We start from the raw sequence: 23466 nt of genomic DNA on the forward strand, positions 1-23466 counted from the left end.
GAACAAAATGGTGGTCTAGTGTTCCATTTTATTTTAAACAGGAACTTTGTTTCACTATAGTGCAATTACAATTCCACTGGAGTGACACCTATGAAATCTGATACAGTACCTAGTGCTTGAAAAGGAGCAGTTGGTGTAAAAATGTGAAATATACCAAGTGGATTATGACCGTCTGAGAGTGCATGGGGGTGATTATTAGAACAAACCGTGAAGTGCAAAACAGAAGCAGATGTATTTGTTCAAAAATCTGAAAAATGTCGATTCAACTGGTGTATTGCTTCCCAGGGCTGAGTTTGAGGTTTGAGGTGTGAGAACAAAACGGCAGTTGTGTGGCCACCTTGGTATAATGGTAAACCCTGCAGTATGATGCTTAACATTTTTTAAAGTTCTAAATATTTTTTATACAGCTGGAGTTAGTGTAATGGGATGCCATCTTGGTTTTAAACAGAAACTCCCTTTTCAAATTTATATGAACTCTGTTGATAATAGAAATATATACCTATAAAGTTTTGTCATTGTAGTTAATGAGTCAAGAAGGTTTTTAGTAGGAGCTGTTTGCACAATGGGCTTGGAATTGTTTCTTAAAATGGTTTATGACCCACTGTGGAAGGGTGCAGTGGTTAATTAGAAAGTGAATTTAAAGATCTTTTGAAAAGGATGGTCAGGTCACTCCTTTCACCTACACAATACATGATTAATAAATTCAAATTAAGTTTAACTTAAGAATGGCGTTTTTAACATCCTGATTAAACAAACAGGAATATTTGGTATGCACACATCTTTTGCAGAACTGTGTACAGTACAATCAGTGAATGCTTTTTCAGCAAACAATAACTGGTGCATTATGACAATGTGAAGGCAGTACAAATAAGTATACAGTATTGCTATACATTTCCTGAACAAATGTGCAAAGCTCTTCTCTTTATTATTGTTAGAGCTTCCTTATTGGCACTGCTACAATACCTAGGGATACTGGTATCTTAATATTTTCTTTTTTTTAACATTCTACAAGCTTACACAACCCCAGGATGGTGGGATCTTCACATATTTGTTTCTGAAACACATGCCATATCACTCCACATTACCACACTCACATCACATAATCGGCAAAATTGGCATGCCCTTTCTAACTTTGTTTACAGCACAATATGTGATAAGACAGTATTTAGAATGTACTGGCTTGGAGAACCATGCCTGAAATTGCTATACTTAGATATGCATTTTGATGTCCATAATGGCATTTGAGCATGTACCCTTGGCAATGACTGCAGTGTCATTACTTTTGAATGCACCATCAATGAGTATAGTCATTCTGAAACCCAGCTTAGAAAACACAGAGAAAATCCTGGAAACAATACCAGGTTCCTTAGTTTTAAAACATATGTAATGATAGCAGGAAAACTGTAATAGAACCCATTTGTACTAGCATAAAACATGCAATTCTAGCTCTGTAGTGCATTGAAAACATGCTCCACAAATACTAAGCAAGTCATTCTTCTGTGTAAGTATTAATTCAACGAAGTGTGTGAACTGGAATAAGCTAAAATAAAGGATCCTGGGGATCTGTCACAATGCTTCATTTACCTACTGCCCAGTATGTGCCAGCTTGGCTTAGATTTCTTTCATTCTCTGGAAAATAATCCAAATTCTTCCCAAAACAATTCTGTGCAAAAGAGCCAAGCAAAAATTGTAATATTTGTCTTCATATAACTATCGTTATAGGGTTGCCTCTTTGTATTTTTAGTTGTCAATCAGCACATTTGAAATTATTTTGGACTCAACTAAAATGAGATGCACAAATCCTTTTTTGTTGCTGATATGTATTGCCTCACAGTAACTCACAGCTTAGAAAGAGAGGTGAATTGATATTGCTCAACTCAGTTATTTATCTTGCAATTCCACTTTAGTCCTATAAGTAGATTTGCTTTAGTTCTATAAGCAGATTGTTTTCTTTCAATTCATAAGACTTCTGTAGTCTATAAAGCAATGGAAGTACAGAAAGAGTGTAGGCTTGTATGCACATGAAATGTATGAGCACTGAACTTTACAGATTGAAGGAGTAGAGAGATGTAACTAGTTCAATACCAAAATAATGAGACTGGCAATTGCTGAAATATGTTCCATTCTTGATAGTCATGTCAAATTTAAATATAGGAAAATAACAGAGGTGTGATAACTGCTCTTACATCATGAGATATTACAAAACATAAGGAAATACACTATTACTAAAATTATTATACAACAAAATCTGCAAATATCAAGTACCAGGGCACAAAAACACCAGTTGCAGAGCTTGATAAAATAGAAGCTGCAACTGCCTAATATTGGGCCTACCCCCCAAAATGAGTACAAATGTAACTACTTGGGCAATTCAGTGAAAACCCAGTGAACACAATGAAGTCTTAGATTTAAATAAGTTACATGTTGTTTTCTATACAAGCACTCAAACAAAGAAGGGGTGTTAAAGCTCACTCTCAGGCATGTTAGTATGAAATTGAAAGCAGCATCCTGTGTATGGTATGACATAGTTATGTCTCATTCCTCCTGGTTTAAGAGACACAAGACAAAGAAAACTTTGCTGATCCATCCATTTTCTAACAACTTTATCCAATAAAGGATTATGGGGAAGACACTATCCAGATTCTATTCTGGCAAGTAACGGGAACAAAGCAGGACACCAGTCCATCACCGGGTCATCACAGGGTACACACTCTCACACTACAGCCAAGTAGTGTAGACGGAAACCAGATAATCCAGAGGAAACCCATCCAAACCAGGGAAGAACATACAAACTCCATATACAGTAGATAGCACACAGGTCTGGAACCCAGACCTGCAGTGCAAGACAGCAATGCTAACCACTGTGCTACCATTCCACTCAATTTGTTGCTCACACACATATCTCTAGTCAGAGAACTAAGCATGCTGAATATTTCAGACTTTTGTAGAAGGAGGTAGTTTTAAGATTGTTAAGGTCAAACGTTGAAGATGTTATCATTAAAAATGGACTGTTAACCTACTGAACAACCAATTTCCAAAAATATTGTCTCCAACTCTGAAAGAACAGATATATTATTTTAAACACCAGTAGGTGTATTCATTTGTGCCCTAAAACTGTGATGTTTGCCACACAGAAATTGATTTTCTCCAAAATAAAGCCACACACAGTACATATAAAAAATCCAAAATGTTGGTGTGAGCCCACTGTAGGTGTCCAAATTTGTAAACGAACAACCAAATGACAAATTCCTAATGCAAGAAATTGTATATGGCTAATAAAGTGATCTTATAAATGAGTACAAGGACTGAACATGCAGTCATTTAAGAATTACACTTCCTTTAGGCAATCATAGTTACTGGTTATTTTACTATTTAAAGTTATTTTTATGGTAAAGCAAAAAATATAAAAATATCTTTCAATGTGATGTCCAGCATATACTGTGTATGTGTACATTATATATGCAGTACATGAACAGAGTATTTATTCAAAACAAACACAGTAATTAGCACAGTCAGTTAATTAAATAGACTGTGTATTAACCAACAGTAGTTTTGGAAACTTCAAATAAATATGTCAATATTTTCAAGTGGAAAAAGAATAAACTGAGTACAACAACTGTGATTAAAAATGCTATTTTTTCCCCAATGATAAAGATGCATGTGTTAAACGTATAGGAGATTAAACACACTAACAATATGCATTGTATTAACAGAATATTCAGTTGTTCCTTATTACCCATTGTATTTCATTTTTTATTCCATATTGTTCAATCATTAAGGTTCCAACATATTTATTGTGCAGACAAAATTGAACGGCAAATCGTTGTACTGTTCTACATTCACCATTGTGAATAACAGAATTAAGTACAGTGCGATATATGCTTTAGCTGCAAACATGGGTAATCAATGCTACATGCAATCAACAAAATGTAGTGTTAAGCCTACTTATTGAAACTGAAAATTGAATATGCCTGGAGGTGAAGCTGAGGTGGAAATGAGTGAAAAGCACAACTGTAGTAAATTGTAGTACAAATGTAGAAAACTCCCAGAGGTTTTCTCTTTTATTATATTCTTTATATTTCAGGAATAATGTCTATACACTGGTATAGGATCAAAGATCTCTTAACTTAAAATAAAATGTTTCACCAATTGGTTGCAATAAATGTTAATGTGATACAAAAATAAAACATACAGTATGGGAAAGCCAGGAGAATTTGTGTTTGCAAGGCAGACATTTCAGGAAGGACTGACACTTAATATTCTGTAAATTTCTTTTTGAAATGTCAGCGCACATTAGAAGTGCACATGAACAATAGGCACTATAGGCAAACTTCAGAATCCGGCAAAAATATGAGCCCAAGACTGGTCTACATATTAGATACAATATCTAGAAGATGTTTATTACACTATGAACTATGACAAAGCAAATTCATTTAATGTTCAAATTCCCATTTAAAGTTGCACTGAAGTATACTTCAGTACAGCAAAACAACATTTAAAAAGAAACAATGATAGAATAATCAGCTTTGCTAAGGCACTGGGATAGTCTAGCGAACAAATTTAGTGGTTAGTTTCTTATTCTACAGATATTACAGTCAAAGAAATATTTCTTGAGAGAACTGTGTGTCTAAATGAGGTAATCTATTAAAACCCGACTTTTGTCAGAATTAAGTGAACTTTTACTGGGATGTTCATACTCTAAAAATAAATGACCCTGATACAGTATTCAAATATCATTTAAAAACTACCCATTTCTTTACATCACGACAAACAAAAGCTAACAGCTTAAATACAAGACTGCTTTAAATTGCCCATTTAATGAATGAATTTGAACTCCCTGTACAAAAAAACAGCTTTCCTTTAAGACAGGAATAAGCAGGATCTGCTTTGATCTGTAGCTATGGGAATGATTAATCATATCTGCAGAAAAGTCAAAGAAGAAAATAAAAAAAATATATATTTCTATGCCGCAGCTTGCTTGCAATGTTCACTGTGAATCAGAGTAAACCCTTTCAATGGCTTTGAAGTCATGCAGCAGCTGATGCGTGCCTTGTAGCACACTGCATGAATTCAATGCTGTTACAGAGAACAACTAGACAATATAAAAAGGGGGGCAGCTCCCATGAATTCCCTCATCTATGAGCTTATGTTGATCTGTTATGCTGAGGTCAGTTTAACTGTCGTACAGATGTGCATTGTTTTAAGATAATGAGGCATTTCTGTTACATACTTTAATGAACGCCAATTCTTATTTTGTTAAAAAAAAACATTTACCATGGCCTGTGAGATTTTGAGAGCATTTGTGAATTAAAGGGTTAGATAGGACTGACAGAAGTGAATGGTGAAGGTTAAACATATTGTGTGGTTCTTCAGCTACAGGATACATCACACTTTTACAGCATACTGCTGTTTGCCACACTGTACTCGTTGGCACTTTCATCAAATTAAAATCAAAGGCAATCATCTTCTTGATAATAAGAAGCTTCTTTGAAAGCCAAGTATCAAACGATCATCATATCAATTGCTTGGAGAAAGACTGTTTTCTGAAAATTGTTAAAAAAATACAGATGATGATCTTAAGCGACAGTTAAAAATCGGATCTAAATTCCATAATCGTAATCAAAGCGTTGTCTGAAACGCTCCAATTTCACAAATGTTTTGGGGAATTTATATCCCAAAGCCTGCTTTCAATACTCTGATCATGAAGGTGCTGTTTACCCTCTCCTCTGTGGGGGAGTAGGCACTACGAAAATGGATCTCAAAAGATGTCAATCATAATACAGATTAGAACACAGACACGAAAGCAGGAAAACATGGACACGGAACCTAAAATGAGTTGCAGTTTTTTTTAAGTTATTTAGATTTAGATTACAATTTTTGGCAAAAGGCAATTCATATGGTGGCACTGACTAAATAGATCATTGTGTTAAACAGGTTAATCTGTAAAAACAAAAGCAGAACAAAGAGAATGTTCAGTAAACTCTCAATAAAGAGCTTACTTATCCTGATATGTATATATCCCTCTAATGCCAAAATATTTTCTTTCTAAAACACAGTTGAAAAAGCCATTAATTGGTTTCTAAAAGAAGGCAGATCCTGTACTTGCAGACAATCTCTACCATGTCATCTGCACAAGGACACCTTTATTTCTCATTCATCAGATGTATTAAGGTCTGAGTGGGAGCTGAGCCCATTCTAAAATTAGAACAACCTGAAATGAATGATTATGCATCCTTGGTTGCTCTGTAGAAGCTGGCTCTTGCAAGAGCTCTAAGCATGGTCAATACCCAGGTCAGAAACCCACGAAGAATAATCTACCCTTTCGCTTACTTCGGGTTTGAGACCCACAGTGGTTATCCTTGCATATGTTAAGTCAAATTAAATTTCAGCTAACAGCAGAAGTGAACGGTCTTGTTTCAGTATTGAATAGAAGTAAGCACCTATATGCTGCATGACATGGAGGTATGCAGCTCTATGTATGCAGTTTTCAAATGCTGCATAACAGATCTTCCTGAGCACTACTGAATTCTACAATATGACACAGCAAGAACATTCTACATGACTATCTCTATGCAAACAAGAATGGTCTGATGAGCATTTCCCAGTGAACATCATTAATGTTCTGCCACCATCAAGTGACAGCTGGCCTATCTCAGACACTACAAGATGTGTTGGAATACCACATGTAAATAAATGCACCTTATCGGGATTTCAATATGGCCTAAATTAAGAAACTGCAATACCTGATGCACTTCTTACCTGGAAAACAGTTGTGAAAGATCACTGGTATGAATCACGTGAATACTGGGAATTTTAAAAGGAGGGACGAGTTTGTTTCAGTTCCACCACACCAACCAAGATCAGGACATCGAAGAATAAGCCAAGATCCTACAAAAGTGCTATCTGATTGGTGGGATCTGTTTTATACAAGCATCACACATGCATAAATATTTACCAAGAAATATCAAGAGCTTCTGTCATAGCAATACTCAAACAGTGTTTACATTAACATATTCTGTTTATCAGGCTGTAACTTGATAAATGCAGTTAACAAAAGACTTTACTAGGACAAATACAGTATATACAAGATGAACATCACTCTGCACATAAAGTGTGCTTGTTATTCAACGTCACAAAGCAATTTCACATTTATTAGTAACTAGACCTACAGTATGTGGATGTGACTCATATTACCGCTGAAGAGAAAGTCACAAAATCCAAAGAAGGTGAAGGCTGAAATTTAACTTTAACTTTCCAACAAATGAATTCTATTCGTACATCAGTCATAGAACATTATAAATGTTTTAAGCAACAGTTTTATAAAAATAAACTTGTACAAGATTTATTATTTTTTAAGGTTTTTAAAATACCTAAGCAGAACATGAAAGAAAACTGAACTAACTGAATCTTCCAGCAACAGAAAACAAGCAGTAAAACAAAATAAGCAGAAATCTTTAATGCTTCCATTTCTAACTTATAAAGCAAAGGTTTATCACAATACAGAGGCAACACATCTTCAAAAACCAAAGGCCACATCTTAAATATCATGCATCTGTCTTCTGCAAGTTCTACACCAAAACCATAGCATTAAAAGTTAATCTACTATCCACTCCATGTCTGACACTGCCATGTACAAAACGAGTAATGCCCTGCTGAAACGTTTTATTTTACAGAGTTCGAAATCTTAAATGTAAAACCCACCTAGAAAACCACAGCTGATTTTTGTGAATTTGGATAGTTTGATAGATTTCTATATATGGATGAGTAGGTAATCAGACAGACAAATGTGAAGTACCTAAGATATGGGTGCATGACTTAGATTTAGATTTAACATATGAAACAATAGGCTTAATGCTTTTTTTTAGCCATGATATTTAAAATGCAGTAGTCACAATTTAAACAGTTCTAGACGGCTATAACAAATTACTTGACCAAAAAAGTTCTATAATTCTGTAAACAATGTTCCAATCTCTTTAACACAGGAATTCTAAATAAAATTAGTCCCTTGATTAGATGTTTCTCTTTGTAGGACTTCCAAAGTTCAAGACACATATCGGAGGTCCCCTTTTATTGGTGTATTCTAATTTCTGCATTTTCTCTGTAGGGGATGACTTACAGAAGATATACTTCCATCTTCTACTACATATTAAAGTCTACATTTATATATAATTCTGCAGTGTACTGTAGAAGCTGAGACTGAACATTCATTTACATATGCATTAAAAATTCACTTTGTAAAGTCCTACTCCTCAGAAATTGTATTCATTCTGTTTTTAGAAGCAGAATCTATCTTTCAGGATATAATTCATTCATTTTGCTGGATTTGGTGCTTTTTCTAACCATGCATAAAATTGTGTTGTAGTTGTATTTGTTATATTGCGATCTTTCAGTTTTATTAGGTTAATTTACACATGATGATTTGCATATCTGTATAATCTAAATTCGGTAAAATAACGATCAGTTGTAAAGTTACACCTGTAGTAAAATGCAAGGGAAAACACATACAGAGATAGGTACAGTATGTCTACAGTTAGAGATAAAACGGCAGTTTTGAGTTATGTTCTCCTCAGTTATTAATACTGTTGTAATGTTAAATATTTCCGCTTATTAAATAAAGAAAATGAAAGGACTTACCGTAAAAGGCTCGTCATTGATGTTTCCTAGAGCGAAACAATTATCTCCCGGATTGACAGCTCCTGTGAGCACCTGATGCAGATTCATGATACTGAATATGGTTTTCTTTTCTGAAGACGGTCTTTAAATAAACTCAGAAGCTCAGAAGTCTGACACCGCACTGAAATGTATCATTCTGGATCTTCGCACAGAGCAGCGGCATCAGGGAAGGATTGTTCTTTGGCTCAATTCACCCACTAAATAAAAAAAAAACACAACAACGAGCAATTAAAACAGTGTATCCTGCTTACATGCGCTTGAGGCTGGGTTTGCTTGTGCAGTGAAATCTTTAAGAATCTTCAAAACCAAGATGTTAGAGCTGAAAACACGGATTTCCAAGTACTGCAGTATGTATTCGAAACCAAGCCTGCTGTTCTAGTTATACGTAGTTGAAACCCACGTAGCTAATTGTTTGTTTTCTGGCTGAAGTATGTATATCCTTACTTGCTTTCAGCTAATCTTAGAAAAATACTTGTTTTCCCACACAATTAGGTCCACATGGAGGCTTACTTACACAGGTGCAATACACAGGTAATCCAACCCATCCATGCATGACTCAGGATCAAAGAAGCTGGGGAAAACTGGTCTTGGTAAATGACTTACGTTACAGAAAACAAAACGATTGTCCACAGTGCGTCTGTTTTCTTGTAAACTGTGTTACGGTTCCAGTCCAGTTTCAGTTCTTTGCATGTTTACGTTCGTGACCTAGTCACAGTCGGAAACAACCAGTCTGCCAGTTAGACCAGAGTTACTGTGTAACACTCGCAGAGTAGATACATTTAACTCTTCCTATCCTCTTCAAGAGCAGTTGTACGGAAAGACTAAATGACAGTATTACGGGGTAATTCAATTTTTATTGAATAAAAATCTAGCCATCTTCCTATAATAAGTTTTTTTCCTCCTTCAGGTATCATCGTATGCAGTCCCGTGATTATTCAACTTACTGTACTGCACGGATATCCCCAGACCTCTCTTGCAGTTTCGCCATGTCTTTTCGTCATCAAATGTTCAATTATGATATCGCGAGATTTTCAAACCAGCATCCTCCCATTTAAGAGTATATTTGCAAGTTCGAGATGTTCTTGTCTCTTTTAGCACCAACTCTAAATATTCAATGAACTCTAGCACAGTCATCAATTAACATTCATGCATTCTCTGGGAATACCGAGGACTTAATTATTGGGCATGCGTGAGATTCTTCTTCGTTTTAAATTCACAATGCACTATGGGTCTTGTAGTCCCTTTTGAGTTTAACTTAAAAGAACGTTAATTGACTTGCGAATTTACACATTCAGAGATGATTGTAAAAAACAGACTTTCTGACTATACATATTAATTCTACTAAACAGAAAAGAAGAGACATAACTGGAATCCATGGACAGCAATAAAAATACGATAAAAGCCGAACAATTACGATAGAAATGTGCAGATGTTGCTTTACTATCCTTACTGTCTGTATGTGATCGTATAATTTACTTGTCACTGTCATTGCCCAATATAACCAAGTCGTGCTGTTGAAGCTGATTCCCTTTGGCTTCTAGAATTTGGAAGAGATTCTTAAAATCTTTGCCTCTGTGGCACAGCATTCCCTGCTCCCCTGGACACTTGTACGAATGCAGTGCTGTCCATGAGAAACACCACTCTCTTTCAATTGTTGCTGAACCTCCTGTAAGGGTAGGTGTTGCCTGCATTGTGTTAAAGGATGAAAACGTGCTTGTTTTTCTTTTTCATCCATGAGACACACAGGCACACAGACAGGGAGAGAAGCTTGGGGTCAGAGCACAGGGTCAGCCATTTATACAGCAACCCTGGAGCAGTTGGGGTTAAGGGCTTTGCGCAGGGGCCCAACACAGTAGGATTCTTCTGCTGGCCACAGGATTTGAATGAGCAACCTTCCAGCCACAGGCACAGATCCTTAGCCACAGTGCCACCGCTCTGCTCCTGTAAATAATTACACCAAGACATTGTACAAAGTTGGTAGAGACTTACCCAAAAAGAATATGTCTATAATTTCTGTCAAAAGTGCTTCACCAAATATTTATTTCAGAGGTCTGAATACTTGCAATGGATATAGTATATTTCAGTTTTTCTTTCTCTATAGTTATTGCTGACATATATTGTAGCTTATCTTACACTTCGAAGTCTTCAGTTTGGGCATTCAGGTTTTGAATAAAATATCATGTTTAAAAATGCGTATGCATCATTTTGTAATTTCACAACATGGGACACCATTTGCAGGGTTGTAATACTTTTACAAAGAACTGCAGAGTTTATTTAAAAAATAACTGTCACTTTCTAGTTTAAATGTAGGTGATTGCTGCAAACACGTACCCATTACTGAAAATATGCATTAGAAAACCTTTGAATGTAGAAGTGGAAACTGAAGAGATAGATGCAAGAGACTATACATAGAATCTCCATTGAAGTATTTACTGTTGTTAGGTAATAATTAGGGAGGTGCCCCAAATCTCCATTTCAGAAATATTGTTTATGATTTGGTTATGTTTTGCAATTTAGAGCAGATGCTGTGTAATGTGGGGATGTATGCCAATGAATAAATGTTTAAGTGGTAACCAAGGAGACCGAGTTAGTTAAATTGGGAAATATTTAATATGATGGAGTAGAGAGAATGTGTTGTGAAACTCGAAGAGAACAATATCAAGGCTTTTATTCTAGGTATTCTAGGTAAATTGAATGGGTAGACACAAAGTCACTTTGTAACACTGAGATCAAGATGTTCAACCTTTGAAGCTCTGCTTTATTATTACTGTAGATATACAACCAGTGGAGTTTTGCCCGAGCCTGTTATTCTAGTTACGGAAAAGTGTCTGTTTCTGGACAATTAAAAACAATCCTGAGTGTTCCATGATGGCCTGTTCCTATAAAGGTGCTTATCCTGAATGCAGATTGGGTTCTTAAATCTAAAATACTTAATTCATTTTGAAATTAATTAATTCAAGAAAAAAGGGAGTATCTGGTAATTACACATAATTAAACATCATTTAGCAGTATGGGACAGTAATCCTGAATTTAGAACAGAGAGATGTGACAGATTTATCTGTTAGAGAGGTGGAAATATAACAAGCAGGAAACTAGTTATATATTTGAAGTCCATCCCAGAAGCATGGGGCACAAAGGTGTGACTACACACCCAGTACAAGTCTTTGAAAGATGGAAGGAATCCCACAGAAACACATGGAGTGTGTCCCAGCGAAGAATCAAACCCAGGACCCAAGAGTGATGAGGCAGCAGACCTAACCAGCATGTCTTTGTGTCACCCCAACAATAAAACATGAGCTAGGTGTGGTGTTGTAAAATTTAAAAACAATGAGTTCCTTTATACTCAGTTGCAACTGAGCTTACAGGCTTGTAAGATCACATTCAATTTTCTAGTTTACTCTACTCTGGTTACTCTAGTTATTTAACTTATTTGTAAATGATTAAGTCTTCATCAGGACACAGCATAAAAAAAGAAAAGACAGAGAGGTGAAAAGGACAAGAAGAGATCTGGACAGAGAGAGAGAAGAAGCATTTATCTCTCTTGTTGATGTGTTTAAACTTCATATACAGTAGTGTTTCAGGTTACAGGGTTAGAATTCCGGGTTTTCTACCTCTTAAGAATGGAGGCCTCTGTGACACCTTGTTTTGTAAATAGTGTAAATGGTATATGTGTTTTTGTTTAATGTTGCATATTGTGTCATTTAGTATTATTTTATTATTATTATTATTTTATTGTTCTGTTCATACATATTTGTTAGTCTCTGTTTGCCCCTGATTTATTACCCGTTTGCCAGGGCTGTGCAAAACAATAAAAAACTCTCATATGATTCAAATTTTACCTAATGCTTGGGTATATTTGTTGACCATATAAGTACTATTAATTTTAATTCTATTTCCTACTCCCTTTTTAATTTTACCCAATGTGTAACAATACGTAGACTTTTACAGGACAAAGTTCAACAAAACAATAATTTACACATTAACATTTGTAGGGGTTCAAGACCGAGTATGGATTAGAGAATGGTGCAACATGGATTAGTGACTGCTTAATGAGAAAAATTAAATTCAATCCAAAATACTTTATTCATCCTCAGGGGGGCAATTTAAGATAAATATACTCACAACATACTGTAGTTTGCTGTTTCCTCACGAGTTTACAGTGTGTTTCATTGAATGTTTAATTGACATTATGCTTATATACCTCCTTGGTTAAATACATTCCTTATAAACCCCTTGGGTTTTGGAAGGCAATGTTACAGAGAGTAAAAAAAAAGAAATGGACTTGTAAGTCTTGGTATACCGTTTTGAGTGAAGGGCTGTCTCTCCATCCTTCTCTCAATCTATTAATCAGGCAGCCAGTCAAGCATCTGATTGGTCTACCTATTTAAGGCTCCATGCTCTGCTAGACCAATGCTCCTACATTGAGCTCTCTTTAGCTGTCAGGCCACTACCTCTGCCTTCATCCCTTGACTGCTAAAGCATATTATTTAACAAGCGTCAGTCTTGTGGAGACTTGTGGAGTATTTCTCCCCCCTTTTCCTCTTGGCAGCTTCTGTAGAGCTGCCTTCTGCCTGCTAACCCATGTAGTACTTGTTCAGCTCCACAGCTGCCTGCTGCTCCTCTTATCCCACTGACCCTGCCTGCCATCCGGACAGCCTCTGCTCAGCAGCTCCACTGTCGGCAACTCCAGAGAGTCGCAGTTCAGCTTCTTCACTCCTGTCACCCCATTTGGGGAGCCAGGTAGGGTACTAAGGAAATCATAATACCTGCTTAGATGGTCACTCCCATGTCTAAATCCACAGAGACTGGTGGAACAAGATGCAAGAGTTCAGAGAGGTGTACAATTCTGTGAAGGATGGCTTTAAATGAGGGACTTCCTAGAGAAGTGAGGATTGCATCTACAGTATGTGTAAATTGTACTCATGGATGAGGGCCCTGAAAGCAGCTAAATTCTAGCAGAGAAGGGTGGATCCTGAGGGAATCCCAGCAAGAAAGAGAAGCAGTGAATTCCAAACAACCCAGGGTTGGGAGAGGACAGGGTGCAACGAGGGAGGAAAAATCTACACTACTAAGAGGTCTTTAATATTTTCCTCACTATCGCTAATATGGCTGCGATATAAGTTAAGGAGAAGACAAAGCCATCAGTTATCCATGAACCCATAGAAGACTGGAGTTGACAAGCTCTCTTCTCCCCACCTGGAGGTATGATGGAGCAAAATCAACAATCCCAGAGGGGATTGCTATCCAGAGATGGAAAATGGGTCTATTTCCCCTGCCCCAAGAGATTGCCGCACATCCTGGCTGCATGGGCGAGAAGTGTCCTTGTTCCCAGGTTTCTAGGAGAAATCCTGGAAGAACTCATGTATTTCATTGTGAATTCTACATTTTAGTCTTGTGTAGTCTGTCAATGACACCTTTTATGTAAAGTAACATTTCTTTCTTTTAAAAATAATGGTTTTATTAAAAAAGGGTGGCAAATGTAGTATTAGCTCAGGTGGGTAGCTGCGTCAGCATGCGTAGGCTGCAAAGGAACAAGTAATAGGTTTATTCCATGCTGAAAAAAAGAAGAAAGAGAACACAACGTTTCAGCCGTGGAGCCTTCTTCCACACCTGAAGAAGGCTCCACGGATGAAACGTGTTCTCTTTCTTCTTTTTTTTTAGGATGGAATCAACCTATTACTTGTTCAAATGTAGTATTAGTCTGTGTTACTGTTGTACTTTTGTGCTCTGACACTTTTCTTTGTCCGTTTCTTTTAATAATAAACAGTTGCTCTGAAGAAGCAGATCTTTAATAAAATATGTTGCATTATTCTCCTGTGATGTATTGGACATTCTTCTCAGCTCAGGTGGGTTTTATTTCCATTACAACAAGGGAAGATATCTTAAACTGAAGCAAAGGCCATATATAGAATATACTATTAGCGTTTTTAGCTTTTAGCTGTCCAAGAGTAAAATAAGTTACAATAAGTGTTAGTAAAAGCTAAAGAAGGAAGAATATATGTTGATTGCATACTTATTCAGTCCCACCAACTCATTATTTGGTGGAATCACCTTTGGTAGTACAGTACTTACAGCCAAACTAACCTCCAACTTTGCAACACTATCTTGATTAAAATTTTGCCTATTCTTCTTGGTAGATTTACTCACACTTTCTCATTGCCTGGGGATCTCTTACAGTGATTTTCAAAACAGAAGCTTTCAAAGTTTTACTTTCCACTGATTCTCAATAACATTGAAGTCATAATTTTGACAGACACTCAAGAGCATTTAATTTTCTTATTCTTAAACCACTCCAATGCAGTTTTTGCCTTTTGCTTTGGTCCATTGTCCTGATGAAAGGTGATTTAAAAAACTTGTTAGGTCTGAAGCAGAATTGTATCGAAGATTTTCCAGAACGTGTGTTTTTTTAACACAGACCTTACCATTTACTCTTGCTCTAATTCTAATCACCTGGAACTTTAAAAGGCAACTCTCAACTTAAGAACATATTTGTGAACTTAAAATATCTGTTTACAAATACAGTATACAAATATTCTGTAACAGAATCTAAAGGATCTGAAGTCCTTCAGGATTAACAGGTGCAAGCAATCAGCGGTTTAAAATCGTGATAATCTGATCTATCCAAACTAATCCATGCTTCGGTTAAATAAGTGAAGAATAAAAGACAAAAAGCTGCTGTAGTTTTGCAAAAAAAAACATGGTCATTTACCGACATCTAGCAGCTAAAAGCAGTATAGCAAGTAAAGAGCGATTGCGTAGCACCTTTCTTTTTTTTTCCTTCGAGTGACATGGAGGTAGAGAGCCTTGGTGTTTCGGCTCTCAGCCTCGCCGACGAGTGTTGCAGTACCGAGGAAGACTTGGTTAAATTAACTACAACATCTGAAGAAGTGGAGAAAGAGAAGAACTCAGGTGGTTTTGAGGATCTACTGGAACTGCCGGTTGAAAGTCCCGAGCGGAGACCCACGTGTTTACGGTGCAGGTAGGAAACCCCAAGTAAAGGGAGGCCAAGGTTCTTGGCACATCTTTCCGAAGAGAAAAGATGAGGGGAAAGTGAGGCCGCCACCTCGTGGTTAGCGAGTAACTAGACTGACAGGAAGTTGCTTTGTAAGTGCTGTGGTTTCCGCCACGGGAAACAAGAGCTCGGTCCACAAACATCAGTGATCATTAATACTATTTATGTATATTTAGCGAGAAAGAGTTGTGACGCACAGGGATGAGGGGCCCCGATACTTTCCTTTAAGCTTTTGATATCTTCCAAAGTGTTTTGATTTGTATGTTAACATTATATTTAATTGTCAATTTACAGTAGTCTAGCTATTTTGATTATCTCAGTTTTAGTAAATGTGACCTCGGTCCCGTGCGTTTAAGGATATTCCGAATTAACTCCGTCTACTTTCTTCATATCAAAGGTGAAAAAATGTAAACAATGCGTTTATTACAATCTAATAGCCTGATACCTTTTAATAATCCATGAATTATTTTATCAAGTGGATGGTGTTCAGGACTACTGCCTGACCTCACTGGGTGACTGCTTAGTTACTTTTATTTTGTTGTGTTAATAAGTGCAGCTCTTCAGAATTGTTCGTTTGAAAAGATGAGCACACGTTAGGCGACTTGCTGAAACACTGTTAAGGGATGTTAATAAATGCACAATCAAATTATTGGATTGTAACGAGAAACGTGTTTAATATTTTTTTTTTAATTTGGAAGTGGATTTTTTATCTAACCAGTATGTTTAACTAGCCCTCTTCATCCAAACAGGATACTAAATTGGATGCGGCTATCACAAATGTAAAATTAGACTGAAGTACAATTAAGGGGGAAAACATTCCATGTTAAAGACCAGCATTCCATTATCAATGAAAATGAAGAATGGTCTTTTTCTAGAGATCTATCCGCTGAATTACAAAGCAAACATAAAAGAAGATCCAGTATCTGTATGTATAAATTATAAGCTTTTCCAAAAGATTTTTTTTAAAAGGTTATTTTTTTTGAGTGATGAAACGGTGGAAACTGTTCGAAGTAACTACAATCACAAAACTTTGAAACTGTTTTCTTTGACGATAAATGTAAAGTTGTTCCCTAAATACAGTAGTACATGCAAATAAGGATCACTTAATTCAGCTGAAAACTAAATCACAAGACGCAACACAATACACTGTTCTGGATACAGTCTTTGTTTATATTAATCCAAAGCATCTGTCTGTAAATCCCTAATGTGCCCTGTAGCGATCTCGTGTGCCCAGAGAGAGTCTTGTTGAATTGTGCAGGCAATGGCTCCCCCATATAGCCAGAGGCTAACGTGATCTGTATCACAGTGCACTTGTTCTGATCCTTTAATTTTCTGACATGGCATAGTCAGTTATTGCCAAATATTTGTGTTAATATTCTTAGTGCATGAAGCCCTCAGGCAGGAAGTGAAAGCTTGCTGGGTCATCTTATTTTTGTGTAGTCTTTCTGTTTTTTTTATTCTCGAAAAATCAAATGCATACTGGAGTGCAAGAACTATATTTTAATATTCTGTATCTTATCTTCCACTTATTATAACTGATTATGCCCATCTCAAAATATTTGTTGCCAATCATTTTGTATTAATCTTTCTTTTCTCTATTTAATATAGCTATTATATGCTATTCAGTTTTGAGCAAAACGTAAATGGAAAGTATATTAGTACATAAGAACAGGTGTATTACAGAAAAGATGGTTGACGTCTGTGTCTAAGAACAAAGTGTATTTGTCAAGTCACACTTTATATATTTCTTTTCTAATAAGATGAAAGGTTATCACACTTTGTATAACCTAATTTTTCAGCACAACAAATATAAAAAAACTAACTTTTTTGTGTTGTGTATTTTTTTTAATATACTACATGGGCCACATTTTATTTTAATTACAAGGTTTATGTTTTCTGAATTCCACATGCTGCTGGTGTCATCTGCTAACCCAGTATTTCATATGCAACTCAACCCAATCTAAGTATGCCAAAGTAAATACAGTATATTAAGATCTGATGTGTTCATTTTATCGCTTTCCAGATATTGAGTGCCTTAAACATGACTGCATAGGCAGCTGATCATAGTTCATTCTCCTGTGTTCTTTATTTTTAGTTTTTTTGTTGTTTTTTTTTGCTTTAGTATCGTTTTTCACTTCATTGTCAGTTCTGTCATGAGTAACAGCTCATCACCGTCCTTAAAAGAAGTACCCTTTGGCTGTGTTCTGTTATGTGTTATGTTATCTCCACTTATTTTAAGATTAACGTGGCTCATTAAGCAGCAAAACCATAAATTTCTCCTGTGCCAGGTTTAGCTTTTACTGTGGTGTTGCTGTATTGCAGTGGTGTTTGAAAGCTCAAAATAAAATATTAGTCTAAAACTGAGGAGAGATAGATGGAATGTATATGCTAAAACTCCTTTGGGATGATTTATTTGAAGGCACATTCATGTGCTGACTTTATTTTCTTGATTTTATCTTCTAAAATGTAAACCACACTATAAACCTCTCTCATAGGCACAGACCACCTATTACTTCAAAAACGTAATAATATAATCTGCAGATTGCTTAAAATTTTTTAAAATTATTTCTAGAATCCTTTACATCTGTCTTTCTGGCTTGTGTAAATAAAGTTATTTCTAAAAGAATTATCTGTGGTGTTCTTTAATTTAATATATCCAGTTGTTTGCCACTCATCCAAAAAATCGATAATATATAAACCTGCTAAAGAAAAAATAATTTTAAAGAATGAATTTAACTGCCTTGCAATACTTTTTAATTTGAATATTGAAGTAAAGAAAATCAATTAATTACTTCTGGTTCCTGTCTGTTAATCTCACTCAAATGGAAAGATATGAAGTCGTTAGTTCAATTTTAAAGAAAATTAAGATTGGTTTCTTGTCATCCCTGCTGTCACAGAATTGGGCTAATCCATGTGTTGTTTTTTAAACCTACTGTATTGTAAAAACTAGTAATATTTCAGAATCTACACCATTTTTTAATTTTCCTGATTTGTGATCAAGAACTCCCAGCATTTGTGCACTTCCTCAGAAATGTAAGAAGCCATTTTTTGACCTGATGGCATTATTCCTTTTTTTAAGCTTATATAGGAAGAAGATGGTCTGAATTATTTTTTGCCTAAAGTTAAAAGACTTGTTTCTTAAGATGGATCCCAACCCACGCTGTCAGAGCCATAGAGTTAATCATATAGTAATTGAACAGTCTAAATTTTAATTTAATTCTATGCTACAATAAAAAACAGTGGCAATATACAGTAACAAACATTGAATTTTTTTTTGCAAAAATATAGGTTTGGAAAGTTGGACAACTGTGTGAATTGTAGCAAACGCATCTATAGCTATAGTTTTTATAATAAATACCTACTGAAGTGTTTCAGAGTCCTAACCAATTTTAAAAAAGCAATATAGTGTACAACCTTGTGTAAGCATTTTAGGCACCCCCTGATTTTCATTTATCCAGGATAATGCTTTGAAAAAATAATTGGAAATAATTTATAGATATTTTCTACAAAGTTATTTGGACCTCTGTCTATATTGAAGATTTACAATAGATGATGACTGTACAAGTTGTATTTAAAAGGGATACATTGAAAAAAATAAATCAACTTAAAATACCTAAAGCATGTACTGCTGGTGTGAGCTGATTGAACAAGTTATGATGAGATATTTCCCATCAGTGGTTATTTTCATGTGGACTGATGTTTGGCTGAAAAGTCTGAGATAGTGTTATTTTTAGTTTACACAGAAGGATATTTTAAATCTTATTTTCATTTGAGCTGCAAGAGCAACATGTAAGCATATTTTCCATGTGAATTTGTTCATTATCTCCTGTTATTTCATGACAACAAATGGAATGGGTCAGTTACCATTCTATAATACATAAAGCTGATGCTTCAGCATGGTTAAGAACCCCCGAAGGTTTTTGATTTATTAAAGTACTGTAAATGGGATGTGTTCCTACATTGTATTAATTTGAGAGATCACTGAGGGAATACATATACTGTACATCAGGTCGAACATATTGGCTCTGTGGAATAGCTTGGTGTAATGAATGCAAGAAAGCAGGACAGTGTGTGAGTACTTTGACAGTTTAAGTTAAAATCAAGACAACAATGCATGTGCATGACTACATTAAAGCATACTGTATGATATGATTCTGTGCAAACTGCTAGCTGTGCTAACCTCTCTATGATCTTGACAATCATACTTAAGATACAAAGAGTCACTTTAAATCAGGAGTGGCCCTAGTGGAGTAATCACACAGTGCAACAGTAATCTTTAAAGTTCTCTTTTCTGAATATCACTAAAGACTGAAATGTCATGAAGACTTAACCATAGCAGATAAAGTAAATGGAGCACCAAGGTTGGTGTAGGAAATGTGAAAAACAGATCCTGTCAGTCCATTGTTTATGGCCGGGCTCTACATAAGGATGCTAAATTCCAGGATGTACAGTAGCAACAGAGGGTACCCAGGAACACATTGAGATTGAGAGAAAATATTTTTGCTACAACATTCACAGACTGTCTGATGTTACACATTGTCACATATCTAATTGTGGCATTACATTCATAGGCAAAATCTTAGGGCAAACTGTTTTGCAAAGGTATAATATCAACTGAAAATGGAGCCCTAAAATATTCTTCATCTGTTTTGGTTCTTATACCTTTGATCTAACAAACTTGGATCGGATAGTTACACTATTTAAAACATTCTCTCCTTTCTTTAACAATGAAATTAACTGAAACCTTACCCTGTATGTACAGTAGGTTACCCCTCCAGCACAGTTGAAAAAGCACCTGTACTTTCATCACCTGAAATCAAAAACACCTGGAAACCATAGATTTTACTGGGTTTTCTCTTGTGTAAATGCTGTGAAAGACCTTAGGACCTTTCTGAGAGCACAGCACGTTGTAGTACCAAAGACCCTGAAGTTGTCTTTAGTACTACACATGCTGGGACAGATGGACTTTTAACTTTTCACTTGTTCTATTAAACATCATGTAAGAGGTGGGTGTTCTTGTTAAAAAGAAAAATCTGTACAGCTCTAAGATATATCAAAGAGGGCCAGAGTCAGTTGGAACAAAGTTGAGTTAAGATAGGACATAGAAACAAGCAGTCATCCCACAAGCCTGCTTTCTGTGGAAGTGTTTTGTAGCTCATTGGTTTCCTTGTGATTTGCTAGTTGGTTTGCATTTACTCATGATTGCATTGTCCGAGCTGTCAAATTTTATACTTCTGTATGTCAGGGATTGGCGGCTGTTTTGGTTTAAGGTCAAAAGATAATGTAAACAAAATGTTGGGAAATATTTAATGCCCTCTGTTAAATCTTGACTTATTTTAAGCCTTCTGAATTTTCATTTAAAGAATTCAGAATTCATTCAGGCTGTACTACCATAATTATACCAGCAGAAAAAAAACATCTAGTCTTAAACTGTTCTCCCCGACTTAAGTGCAAATAAATACTCAGCAATAAAATAGATAATCACAGGTACACCATAGATGCACAGTAAATGCATCTACAGTAAATATAGTAATGGAACAAGTAATAGGTTTATTCCATGCTGAAAACAAGATGAAAGAAAACGGAACGTTTCAGTCGTGAAGAAGGCTCCACGGCCGAAACGTTGTTTTCTTTCTTCTTTTACTTCTATTACTTGTTCCTTTACAGCCTACGCATGCTGGCGCAGCTACCCACCTGAACTAAATATAGTAATGCATTACTATAGAAATCATCCTACTCTACGTTCTGTGGAGGGTGAGGAGTGGTGCTGATAAGTGTTGTACAGGCTATATGGTTTGTTGTAGATAGTTACTGTACATCATGTAAAAATATTTTGTATCTATTTGGACAATTTCTCTACCCTCAGAAAATCAATAAACACCATTCAGTAAATGTTCTTCAGAATGTTTTTTTCTTTCTGAAACCCTGAGGGTGATTTTTGTGTACAGTATATTTTTTAATAAAACAATTCAATAATCTGGTGAATATTTAATAACTCTGCATTAATACAGTTTCTTGCAGTCAGGAAAGTCAATCAGATGCTAAAGGCTATTGAATTACTTCATTTTAAGTTTTCATGATAAAACTAAGAGTAAAGAAGCTGAACATGATGATTTCTCTTTCAAGTAATGTATGGTATATCAAATTGATAAAGTTTTGAAATTATGCAACTTTAATTGAAATTCATAATCAATTGGTGATTTGATTTTTGAAGAAAATACGTTTTTTTTTCAAAATGTTTCTATTATTTGGGAAAATGTAAAAACATTCATAAAATGTTTGTTAATAGGATAATAGAGTAATATTGTTCATAGAATTATGACACACGTCTGTTGGGCTCCACTATTTGGGATATTGCCTCATTGTGCCACATAACACTGTAAAATGATCAGCATTAATTTTTCTATGTCAGATTTCAGTTTCTGTCGGAAATGCACATATTTTTTAATTGATTGTATTCATGTAAGGTTAAAATAAGAGTTCTAATAAATATACTCCCCCAAAGTTTTTCTTACAACAACACTAAATGTAAATGTACATAAGCTACAGTACTGATTACATTCACATCCTGATGCACTTCGACATATAAGTAATGTCACTCTGGGTCACATTTACAGTAGATCAAACGCTATTTCAACCTCATGCATCTTTGACCAGGTAGGTCCATCAGATGGATCTCCCATTTTGATTCAGAGCCTCCTTCAGAGTTTTTCTAGGGCTTTACTGATGCGTTTTCTCCTGTTTGCCCCTATGATGCCTTGTAATGGCACACATCTAGCCACACGTGGCAATCACTGACCAGTCCTTCATACTTAATTCTCTTCTTCTCATTCACCTTTCCAGGTGATCTTCCTAAGGGATATAATGTAACATTGTATATAGCTGATATAGTAGTCACGTAGCCCATTAGAACATTAATTATATTTGAAGAGTTCAAGCAAGTTATCTTTTTATTTCTTTTTAATGCATCAAAATGTCCCTGTATGGGAGTAAATGCCCTGCCTGTTAATTATCAAAATTATTCAAGTCATTCACATTAGGAGGGAAGCATTAGATATACTGTAGATGTAGCCTGAAGTTACTCTTTCCACTCTGTTCTAAACGGAGTTTAATGGATATACTATTGAAGCCATTTCTTTGTTTAGGTAATGAGGAAAAAGGAATGTTTACAGCCCTGTTAATCTTGCTGTAGTTTTTTTTTACATTAGGCATGGCTGACTTGTAACAGCTCACTCCATTTTATGAGTTGTGACCTTTTCAGGCCAATTCATTCATGGTTTAATGAGTTTGACTGGCATGGACTATACCTGTTTGGATCCCCAGCAAAACTAGCAGGGAGTGAGCAGAGCCCATGGCTGCCAGGGATGAGTATTGTGACAGGAGTCCCAGCGTTCTCTGGCATTCGTTGGGCATCTTTATTACTGTATGCATTCGGAGGTGTCAGTATCTTTTGATCAATTCATTCTGTTTTAATTACATTGGCTGTGAGTTTGCATGCCCTCTGCAGACACATCAAGCACACAGAAAGTACAGGCAGGGCATATCCACCTAAATTAGGCTGTGCTGATATGACTAGGACAGACTCCTGATGAATAATTAAAAAGATGAGATGTCCTTGACATTAGCATGGTTTAAGGACATTTTTGATGCCAGTTGGTAAAAACAGTTTACAGTGTTGCTCTTAAGTAGGTCACTGTAGTATAAAAGATTCAGTTGATTTTTCAGCATAAATATTGCAATGCTTTGAAAAGTACATGCATATTTTCCCTTTTCATTTGGAA

At 35.8% G+C, this 23466-nt stretch overlaps 2 protein-coding genes across 12 annotated transcripts in view; one reads left to right on the top strand and one right to left on the bottom strand.

The window, feature by feature from the left end:
* The window catches only part of dmxl1 (Dmx like 1), a 95168-nt gene extending 85333 nt beyond the window's left edge, over positions 1–9835 (bottom strand). For 9 of the 11 annotated variants that reach the window (XM_088629909.1, XM_088629908.1, XM_088629901.1 and 6 more), the window contains exons 1-2: positions 9618–9835; positions 8635–8870 (exon numbers count right to left, since the gene is read on the bottom strand). In XM_088629909.1, coding sequence (XP_088486035.1) covers positions 8635–8721 — 87 coding nt within the window. In that variant the 5' untranslated portion in view covers positions 8722–8870; positions 9618–9835. The other 2 variants (XM_088629900.1, XM_088629899.1) reach the window with 2 other exon arrangements.
* Positions 9836–15418: 5583 nt separating this feature from the next.
* The window catches only part of dtwd2 (DTW motif tRNA-uridine aminocarboxypropyltransferase 2), a 56886-nt gene continuing 48838 nt past the window's right edge, over positions 15419–23466 (top strand). The window contains exon 1 of the mRNA XM_088629910.1: positions 15419–15652. Within this exon, the coding sequence (XP_088486036.1) occupies positions 15462–15652 (191 nt within the window). The 5' untranslated portion in view covers positions 15419–15461. The remainder of the gene's footprint in view (positions 15653–23466) is intronic.

The sequence above is a fragment of the Lepisosteus platostomus genome, chromosome 4, assembly GCF_059453375.1.
Source record: "Lepisosteus platostomus isolate fLepPlt1 chromosome 4, fLepPlt1.hap1, whole genome shotgun sequence".
Classification (NCBI taxonomy): domain Eukaryota; kingdom Metazoa; phylum Chordata; class Actinopteri; order Semionotiformes; family Lepisosteidae; genus Lepisosteus; species Lepisosteus platostomus.